The sequence below is a fragment of the Henckelia pumila genome, chromosome 4 (genome assembly GCF_033568475.1).
Source record: "Henckelia pumila isolate YLH828 chromosome 4, ASM3356847v2, whole genome shotgun sequence".
NCBI classification, from domain to species: domain Eukaryota; kingdom Viridiplantae; phylum Streptophyta; class Magnoliopsida; order Lamiales; family Gesneriaceae; genus Henckelia; species Henckelia pumila.
In genome coordinates, this window is record NC_133123.1 from 45,496,046 (window position 1) to 45,507,247 (window position 11,202).

Below are 11,202 nucleotides of genomic sequence, written 5' to 3' on the forward strand. Positions count from 1 at the left end.
TAGCTGAAGGTTCATACGGCTGTTATCGGATCTGTCAAGATAAAAAAAAACATAAAATTACTGATGTGATAAGAGTGTAAATAAATTGATTTAAAAAAAAGAGTGTAAATAAATGAAAATGTTGCAATAAAAATAGAAAGTAATAAATACATACGTTCTCTCATCCAGATTTGAATTTAATTGGCTTCCCAACTTCCAAAAAATTAAAAAAAAAAAAGGTCAATAATACACACGCACATATATTAAATTCAGTCTCCCTCTCTTCCCAGTAACGCAGTAGCCATCATCAATGGCCTATCCACTCCCCTTCCTCCTCCTCCTCGCCGCGGCGGCTCTGCTAACATGCGCACTCTCCCTCAATCCCTGTCCTCCGTGCGGCTCCACCGCCGTACCCTACCCTCTCAGCACCGCCGCAAGCTGCGGCGATCCCGACTACAAAGTCCGCTGCGACGCCGCCTCCAACACACTGGTATTCGACACCAGCAACAACACATACCCGATCACCTCCATTTCCCCAGACACCCAACGGCTGGTGATCTCCCCAGCTCCCTTCTTCCCCAACACCTGCGTCGCGCGGGACTTCTCCTCCAACGGCCTCCAGCTCAACATGTCCGCGCCCTTCAACATCACCGGAAGCAACACCATCTTCTACCTCAACTGCTCCGACAGCGTGCTCCGATCGCCGCTGAACTGCTCCTCCAACAGCCTCTGCCACGTGTACGCCAACGGGACCGCCTCTGGTCGAGACTGCGCCGACGCGCGCCTCTGCTGCGATTTCCGGGCGGGGGGCTCCACGACGTCTTACCGGATACAGTTGAGGGATTCGGGTTGCCAGGCGTACCGGAGCTTCGTGAGCCTTGACTACAGCCTTCCGGCGAGCCAGTGGCCGCAGCCTGGCGTGGAATTGGAATGGATCTCGCCCAGAGAGCCCACGTGTGGCTCCCAGGGTGATTGCGGGTCGGATTCTACGTGTGGACCCGACCCGAACTCGAATGACGGCACCCGAAGATGCTTCTGCAATTCTGGGTTGCGATGGGATCCAGTCGGAGGAGTCTGTGCTCAAGGTGAAATTAATTTTACACTCTTCTTTAACTTTTTTATTAAAATCAAATATCAAATTTTATTGGTTTATTGATATTTGTTTGGTATTCCGAGATAGTGTGTGAAGACTCAGATGGTTGCGGAGGTAAAGATAAAACCGCCCTCATAGCAGGTATGCGATCAAATTTCCATGTATATTATTATTATTAGTTTCAATCATTTTTATACTGTATTATGTGACGTTAATGTAATACTCACGTTCATGCGTACATAAAATTTATGCTATTTTTATATGTATTTTTTTGGATAAGGTTGATGAGAGGTTTATTGGGATAATGAATATGAAAGAGAGAAGAGGATAAAATCGAAACAAAAGTTGGTGCGTTTTTTATATCTGTTTTTAAGAGTTTTTCAATTCAGAATCCCATGACAATGTTTCAGGTTTGAAACAAATTTTAAGGTTGAGATCCAATCATAACAATTTGCCATCCAACTAAAAAAAAAGAAGAAGAAGAACGACTTTCAGAGTTACTAGAAGAAACAAACCGTTAAAATTATAGTGGCCGATAATTTAACCAATGTTTATCTTATGAATTTTCAGTTATTTTATGTGGAAACTTTATAACATGCAATAAATTTTTCTTGCATATATTTGGTACATTTATTACTAATCTTGATATAATTTCTTTTGTCTAACACTGTGTTCTTTCATCATATTATTTATCAATTTATTATTTATATATTTTATGAATCAAATTATTAATTATTTATCTCATATAAATCAAATCATTAAATTTAAATTATTATATTATTTATTATAAATAATATTATTTATATTTTATTTATTGTTAAAAAAACAACATTTTTATATAAAATTTAATTAATTAAATCAAATAAACTATAATCTATCAATTAAATTAAATATTGTATTAAATATCATTATTTATTTATTTATTTATTTATTATATTATATTATTTATTTATATATTATTTATCTGCATGATAAAATAATAAGATAATCTTGGTGGTTTGGGGGCATTGCTTTGCAGCTGGGTGTGTTGCGTGTTGACTAAAAAACACGGTTTTCAGGTTGTCATCTTCGGTCAATATAGTTGACTTTGTCATATATATTTTCTTCGTGTCCAATAAAAATATTAATATTATGAAACTATAAAAAGAACTTAAAATACAGATCACCTATGCTAATTTAAAGGGGAAGACTTTTCTTTGGTAAAGTGCTTGGAGATCCATCTTTATCACCTTATCTTAAATGATCTTCGCAAAGTTGGACGAAGTCAAAGAAATTTGTTTTTTCAAAAAAGTTATCATAAATGATATAGGAAACACCTACCCCTATTTTTTCAAAAAAATTTATTTTTTTGATCTCACACCTACCACTATTTTGATTGCTGTTCATGATAAATAAAAAAAAATTATTGACGACCTGTGAATCATAAATTTAACAAAGAAATCATATTTCACATGAGTTTTTAAATAAAGGATGAAAATTAATGATGAGATTGTTCTTAAGGTACCGTTTGGTACATGAGATGAAAGTGAGATGAGACACAAATTTTTACCCATCTCATGTTTTTTTCAATTTTTTGTTAACCCAATGATATCTCATGGCCCGGTATGAGATTAGATGTAGGTTTGATTACAAATACCTCTCCACCCATGGTATTAGTAGAGGATGAGGGTCATATAAGTGACATTGTGTGAAATTGAGAATGACAATTAAGAGAATAAACACAATAATCCTACAAAATAAAAAACATACAAAACAACATATTATTCATAACTATGTCTTGCTTATCCATATCTTATCATGTTATTATTACACCCCATCCATGATACCAAACGGTATCTAATTGTCTGATTTGTCACTGTTTTTGTTTTCTCATTTATCAAATATGAGGTGGTGATTTTTTATCCATTGATAAAATGTTGAATGTGCAGGCTTAACTTCAGGCCTAAGTGTGGCACTGGTATCAGCAGTGATTGGATTGTTAGTCTACAAGCGCCACCGTCGCATCAAAGAGGAGCAAGAACGTATTGCAAGAGAGCGCGAAGAGATCCTCAATTCCGGTGGCGGCAGATTCGCGAAAATCTTCAGCGGGAAAGAAATAAAGAAGGCCACAAGTAACTTTTCCAAGGACCTGCTTCTTGGAGTCGGCGGCTATGGTGAAGTGTACAAAGGTATTCTTGATGATGGAACGGTTGTTGCTGTCAAATGCGCGAAGCTGGGTAACACCAAGGGCACCGATCAAGTTCTCAATGAAGTACGGATACTATGTCAAGTTAATCACAAGAACCTTGTGGGGCTCCTTGGTTGTTGCGTTGAGCTCGAGCAGCCACTGATGGTTTACGAATATGTTCCCAATGGAACTCTCCTGGACCATTTACGAGGCCCCAACAGGGGACTTCTATCGTGGAATCGTCGTCTCAGCATCGCTCACTCGACTGCTGAGGGACTAGCCTACCTCCACTTCGCTGCAGCTCCACCAATCTACCACCGCGACGTCAAGTCTAGCAACATCTTACTAGATGAAAAGATGAACGCAAAGGTTTCTGATTTCGGGCTATCTCGTTTAGCTCACACGGATCTGAGCCACGTATCCACTTGTGCTCAGGGAACTCTTGGATACCTCGACCCCGAATACTACAGGAACTATCAGCTGACGGACAAGAGCGATGTATACAGTTTTGGGGTTGTTTTATTGGAGCTCTTGACATCCCAGAAAGCGATTGATTTCAACAGGCCAACAGACGACGTGAATCTGGCGGTTTACGTGCAGAGATTGGTGGAGGAGGAGAGGATCATGGATGCTGCTGATCCAATGCTGAAAGAGGGAGCAAGCAAAGTAGAGCTGGAAACCATGAAAGCTATCGGCTTTCTGGCGATCGGGTGCTTAGAAGAACGTCGGCAAAACCGGCCATCCATGAAAGAGGTGACGGAGGAGATCGAATACATCATCAGTATTGCAACTGCTAAGGCCACAGATATGTGAAATATTAGATACATTTATGGCTGCCTGTTCAGTTTATATGTGTATGGATTTGCTTCTCTTTTGGCCCTTACATTTTGTTTTGGTGTGTTTGTGTGACATTTTTTATGTAGGGCATTTTAATTGGTCTCTTCCTTGTAACATTATTCACACCAGTGAATAAAGCACATTTATATAATAAATTATATTTTGAATGTTGTAGACCTTAATTACAAAATTTGGAGCAATAATACAAGTCGTCGAAGCATCATTTTCCACAATTTCTTCTTTTCAAATTTGTCTTGCTACGAAGACAAGCGAATATGGTCGTTAATACTTTGGCTCAACCGAGTGGTTTATTCTTATATATGTTAGTCAATACTATTTATTAGGATGCTCGATCGATCATATTTTTCTGAATGATGTATGGATCGGTGATAGTATTTTCTCTTTTGCATTTGCTTGATTAATAAAATTTTTGTTTGTTTTTTTCTTTTTTATAAATTAATATAGAATCAATTCAGGATATATTTATTTAATTATATTATATTTTTAGAAAGAATATTTATTTAGTACTCCAAAATATATATTTATCTATTTTCCTCGGGAACAAATTTACAATGATGCTAAACATGATAGAGCACTTTGAAATAAAAATGCAATATCTAGGCTAGCAATAGAAATTACACCGGCAATAGTGATCATTTGTTAGCGTTGCGAGTAAACAATCACTGGAAATGAATCCGCGAAGTATTGATGGGTAACCAACGACATGCTTGCAGGGATTTTCGCATGCTTCAACCATCCTTTCCTTGCATGGATACTTAAAATAATAACTGCAAATATCGCCATAAGTTCTCCCACGCACTAATCCATCTGTATCAACAAAATAAACTGTTTAAACTCTCATGATTTATAGTTCATCTAATATTAAGATCCCAAGTTGGAAACCAAGAGTCGTGTAAATCACAAGTATATAAGATGTATAAACAAAAATATCCTTATAAGATTTCAAATGCCTATGCTCATGTCAAAACTGATGCATATTCTTTTAGAATCGGGAAATTTCAATTAGCCCCCAAAAATTTATGTTTTATTATTATTATTATTATTATTATTATTATTACAGTTGGGGAGGGAGTTCTATAACAATTGACTCTTGAATCCGAAATCTCGTTCCAAACTTGAGACCTAATTGTTATTTGAGCTTATACAAATTAATAGTTTTAAATTACTCTAATAACATTTTCATTTGCTTTCTTGACGGATAGGGCACGCTGGTCAGAACACATGCCAATTATTCGACGATGGGCGACGCTAGGCGAATCATGTTTCAAATCTAGTTATTTTAGTATAATTTATTTAAAAAAAATCTTTAATTCGGAAAATGACTCATCTAATATCGATGTCGATCTCAAATTTGTCCGAGATATGTCTGTTCCAAAACCCGACCTGGTATAACAAACTTTCTTGACTAAAAAAAATAAAAAAAAAAGAAAGAAAAGAAAATAAAGAAATAATAAATAAATTAAAACACCATTAGTTTATAGTAGCATACCTGATGTAAGAGCTACAAGTACAATGACCACAAAAGCAGACTTCAAAAGTGCAGCCATTATGACTTCAATTTTCTGATATTTCAAGTTAATATGTCATAAAAATTTTCAGGCCGATAATCTCTTTAAATAATATTTTAAACCCAATTTGGTCAAAGAGAATAAATATTGGAAATCTGCTAAAAAGATAGTAATATGAATAAAATATATTGATAATTATGTCAAATACGTTTCAAAATGGGAAGAGATCCTCTGCTGGGAAAATTCGATTGAGTTAATTACACTATTAGGCAACGACGTTAATTTTATTCAAAAATTAAACAAATATGTTTATGTTGTAAAAGTAAAAATTTATGGTAAAAATGTAAAATTTCAAAAATTCAAAATATATCAAACTCTACAATTTATAAAAATTTTTCTCTCAATTGTATTTTTCATTATAAATGTAGAAGCCTATTTATAGATCCTCATTTGATATTAGTCCAAAAATAAATACATCATCACTTACATCATCACACACTAATATTCAACATTCAACTCTAATTATTTTCAACACTTTCCCTTGTGATGATGACCGTGATATTATGACTGTCTTCATTACGTGTTTTTATATTACATCGTTAAAAACCTTACTAGAAAAAACCCATTGAGATAAAAATCATAGTAAAAAAAAAAAAAGTGCAGCCACGTAAACTCCCTATCATGTTAACACGAACGAGTCTTCACATATTTCGTAGATTACACATCCCAAGGTTATATATATGCTTTCTGAATATTGTCGTAGAAAGTGTCTTTGTGAAGAGATCTGACGAGTTCTCACTTGATTGAATGTAACAAATATCAATATCCTTATTCTTTTCAAGCTTTTGGAAGAATGCAAAGAACTTAGGGAGGATCTGTTTGGTTCTTTGTCGCTTTTGATGTATCCTTCTTTCATTTGAACAACACATGCAACATTATCTTCGTATAGTGTTATAGGCTTCTTGTCTACTGATAATCCACACGAAGTTTGGATATGTTGAGTCATTGATTTTAGCCATACACATTCACGTCTTGCTTCATGTAATGCAATAATCTCGGCGTGATTTGATAAAGTTGTTACGAGTGTTTGTATCTATGAACGCCAAAAAATTGCAGTACCTCCACGAGTAAATACATATCCGGTTTGGGAACGTGTCTTATGTGGATCAGATAATTATTCAACATCAACATAACCAATTATACTTTGATTGATATCTTTTGAATACAAAAGTTTCAAATCTGTCGTTCCTCGTAGAAAACATAATATATGTTTAATTCTGTTTCATTGGCTCTTTGTTGGATATGAACTGAATCTTGCCAATAAATTTATGGCAAAAGATATATCAGGTCTTGTACAATTTGAAAGATACATAAGAGCACCAATAACACTTAGATATGGTACTTCTGGACCAAGAATAATTTCATCATTTTCACATGGACGAAATGAATCTTTTTTATTTTTAATGATCTAACAAACATTGGAGTCTTAAAGGATTTGATTTATCTATATTAAAACGTTTAAGGACCTTTTCTGTATAATTTGACTATAAAAAAAATATTCCTCATTCTTTTTGTTCAATTTGCAAACCCAAACGATACTTGGTTTTTTCAAGGTCCTTTATTTCGAATTTTTTCTTCAAGTACAACATAACTTCTTAAATTTTCTTCTTCGTTCCAATGATGTTTAAATCATCAACATATACAACAATAATTATGTATCCGGACGTTGTTTTCTTGATGAAAACAAAGGGCATATTGGATCATTTACCTTTTTTCATCAAGTGTTCACTTAGTCGATTATACCACATTCAGCCGGATTATTTTAACCCATATAATGATATTTGCAATTTTATAGAATTATATTCTTTGGGTTTTGAACTTTGTGCTTCAAACATCTTAAATTCTTCAGGGATTTTCATGTATATATTACTATCAAGTGATCCGTAAAAGTAAGCTGTAACAACATCCATAAGACGTGTAGCGACCTTTACCCGGATCCACTACTAAACAGAACATTTAAGCATGCAATTAACTTAAGCAACCAAAATCAAAATTTAACAGCGAAATATTTATAAAATCCCAAATATACCACAGTTTGCAGAATACAACAGACACTACAAATAAAATCAGTGCAATACAACCAAATTGAATAGTGTATCAAATCCCTAACCACTAGAGAAAATCTCACTGCAGCCCGGGACCTTGGTCTCCAACCTGCCTCGATCCTGCCACGTCTTCTATCCTGAGACCTGCCCCGTCGAATAGGGCATTCCACACATAAATATTTTTTTATACAATAATTTTTTATAATAATATTTAAAATTTAAATATATGTATTATAATATATATTAGTAATTTATAATAATTATTCAAACTCTAATACTTACTAATTTTAAAAATTGATTATATAAACAACACTCTATGCATCGCATGAGTAAAATATTATTAACTACTAGTTCTACTGAAGTGCTGCACCCTACGTACAATGGGGATGTTGCGTCAGCGTTGTTTTCAAATGCGACAGTTCGAAAACAAGTCTCGTATAAAAAAACATCACACCAACCTTTATTCCATAAAAATTAAACTCGATCGACCCACTAATGTAATAAAAACTAGTATCGATCTTTGGCCGCGGGTATATTAGACTCGATCGATACACTAAAATAAGTTCAGGCATTGATGTTTAACTGCGAGTCGCGGGAACCGTATGTTGAGTCGAAGTGAAACTGCGTGAGTAAGGATTAATCAATATCTCGTTTGAATGACTCAATCATGGGATGTTCTATGCTACACCGGGTGCTCTTCACCCGGTGCAGCATCTGCCCTTCATTGGGCATGGGGCCCACAATTTTATGTGGGCCCCATGCCCAATAAAGGGTAGATGCTGCACCGGGTGAAGAGCACCCGGTGTAGCATAGAACCTGCCCTCAATTATTTCGCAAGTTTTCTTGTAATTGACTCTAGTCAGGTTAAGATACCTGGTGTTCAAATTTTAATTATGACGTGATACCAACAAAATAATATGCCTAATATTCATATAAAATTCTCGCACAAGTGGCTTATCGACTGATAGATTCCCCAATTGTATTATGAAAATTAATCAAGAATATAACCAAGTTATGTAAAACTTAAAAAAAAAAATTAAATTCTCAAAACAACCAATATAATACACACATGACACATATACATATATATCTATATGCTATACCAATTATAAAAGTGTGAACCAATGTCAAAGTTTTTCATTGTGTATTTTCAACTTTGTTCTTGGTTAATACACACTTGATAAATTCTATAAAGATAATTTTGTAAAATAAATTATTATGATAAGACCAAAATTGAAAATGTGTGCATATTAGATAAAGTTTCAGTTTCCAAAAATATTAAAATATCAAAATACTTTAATTTTTATTTTCTTGTAGATAAAGTGAACATATTTTTCCACAAAATTTTAATTAAATTAAATACTTATTCAGTTTCCTAAAAGATTGAAACACCAAAATACTTTATTTTTTTATTTTTTTGTAGATGGAATGACATATTTTTTCAACAAAAAACTTATGTATTTTAATTTGCGTAAGGACCTATTGAACTAAATAAAAAAAGAAAAGAAGATGTTCAACAAATACATTGATTGTTAACGATAGTGACATACAAGTAATGGAAGACAATAAGATACCAGAATGCAGATGAGAATGATGAAATTATTGTTATTCTTTGCAAGTAAATATTTTTAGCATAAAAAAAGACCGCCTGATTAAATAATAATGATAGAAAAATGCAAATGATTGATGAAGATAGTATTACAAAATTTTTTTATTAAATATGATGATAATAATGATTCTTTCATGGAGAATAAAAAACACATGATATGAAAAATCGTTAAAAATCAATGTTCTAAAAAGCGCTAAGCGGTAGGCGGGCGGCGACCCACCGCCTAGCGCCTAGCCGCCTAAGCGGGGCCTAGGCAGTTTTTTTTTTTAAACCTAAAAAATTAAAATCTTGGAATATTTATGAGTTTTACTATGAAAAATAATTTTTATGTCTGATGTTTTTCCAGTTTTTTGTATAAAATTGTTTTAAAATTTTAATAATATAGTAAAATATATATACTAATATAGTCAATACTCAATAGTTGGGGAGACAACAAGAAGGTTGAAGATTGAAGACAAGTTCACGGCGGCTTTTCTCTGTTTTTTTTCCACTTTTTTTGTTTTGTTTTGTTTATTCTCCTTCTTAATTATGGATTTGTGGTCCTTTCTCTTCTTTTTAAGTTTGATTTATTATTTAAAAAAATTAAAAGTTATTATTATTATTATTAAAGGATAAACCGCCTAGTGCCCAGGCCGCCTAGGCGACCATTTAATCGGGCGACGCCTCAGCCACTAAACGAGGCGGCAGGCCGCCGCCCAATGCCTAGGCGGGGATTTTTAGAACACTGTTAAAAATAGAAAAATTCCAAATATAAAATAAAAAAATATTTGACGCAATAATTTAAATTAAGGTTTAGAATGCATTATTTATACCAATTTTTTTTTCATAAATCAATAGTGATCAACATATAATATAGAAAAATTACAAAATCATATTTAATATAATTTGATTAACATATCTCACTTATTAACAAATAAAGAATAAATCATACATACATGAGATAGAAAAATAAGACGGATTCATGGTACGAAGCATGTCATAATTTGATTAATTTCTCATGATTAATAAAAAAAATAGAAAACTCGATCTAGCTATAATAATTACATAAGTTTCAATATCAATATTGTGTTAATGTAAAAATACAATAAACGTAATACTTATATTTATAAGCTTACATGAATCATTGATAATGTTTTATTCTAAATTGTTAATGTGGATGTAAATTAATCATGACCGTAAATAATACAAACATTGAAACTGCAAGCGTTACATTTTTTTGAAAATATTACAAATATTTTTAGTAGTTGCAATGTCGAAGATTATATTGATTACATCGCTAAGACATGTAATAGGTTTTTTTTTTTTTTAAAAAAATATATATTATTATCATGAAAATCATTTATTAACTGCGTGTTAATATCTTCTCATCTCAATTAATTTATTTAACAATGTTTATCGACAACAAAATATGTTTCCACGTGTATCGCACGACAACAAAATATTATTTCAGTACTCCGTGATTTTCTCACTTTTCCCCGCGGGGAAGAAATGACGCGAAATTCTAGCAAAAGAATTTACATTGGCAATAACGATCATTTGTCGACGTTGCGAGTACACATTCACTCGAAATGAATCCGGTTGGTCGGTAACGAATGGCTTCTTTGCAGGGTTTTTCGCAGTCTTCAATTATCTTTTCGTTGCATGGATACAAAATATCAGCAACGCAAATATTGCCATAAGTTCTCCCATGCACTGAGCCAACTGTATCAACAAAATAAATCGTGTAGACGCTCAGGACTTACAGTTCATCTGAAATCAAGATCCCTAGTTTGGAACAAAGAGTCGTCGTAAATCACAAGTGTGTAACAAATTAAATGTAAACTAATATATCCAAAGATTTCAATTAGTCCGCCAAAAATTCTAAGTTTTATTCAATAAGATGT

The 11,202-nt window shown here is 33.5% G+C and overlaps 1 protein-coding gene across 1 annotated transcript; it reads left to right on the top strand.

The window, feature by feature from the left end:
- The first annotated feature begins 159 nt into the window (after positions 1-159).
- LOC140859996 (wall-associated receptor kinase-like 20) lies at positions 160-4,243 on the top strand. The gene is made up of 3 exons (XM_073262711.1): positions 160-1,064; positions 1,160-1,213; positions 3,001-4,243. The coding sequence occupies exons 1-3, from the start codon at positions 290-292 to the stop codon at positions 4,050-4,052; spliced, it is 1,881 nt and encodes a 626-aa protein (XP_073118812.1). The 5' UTR covers positions 160-289; the 3' UTR covers positions 4,053-4,243.
- The last annotated feature ends 6,959 nt before the right edge of the window (positions 4,244-11,202 follow it).

Excerpts from the sequence above, each read along its gene's own strand:
- LOC140859996 (XM_073262711.1), top strand. The coding sequence starts at position 290 with ATGGCCTATCCACTCCCCTTCCTCCTCCTCCTCGCCGCGGCGGCTCTG. Across the intron at positions 1,065-1,159 it reads CGGAGGAGTCTGTGCTCAAG|TGTGTGAAGACTCAGATGGT; the intron begins GTGAAATTAATT and ends ATTCCGAGATAG. Across the intron at positions 1,214-3,000 it reads TAAAACCGCCCTCATAGCAG|GCTTAACTTCAGGCCTAAGT; the intron begins GTATGCGATCAA and ends TTGAATGTGCAG.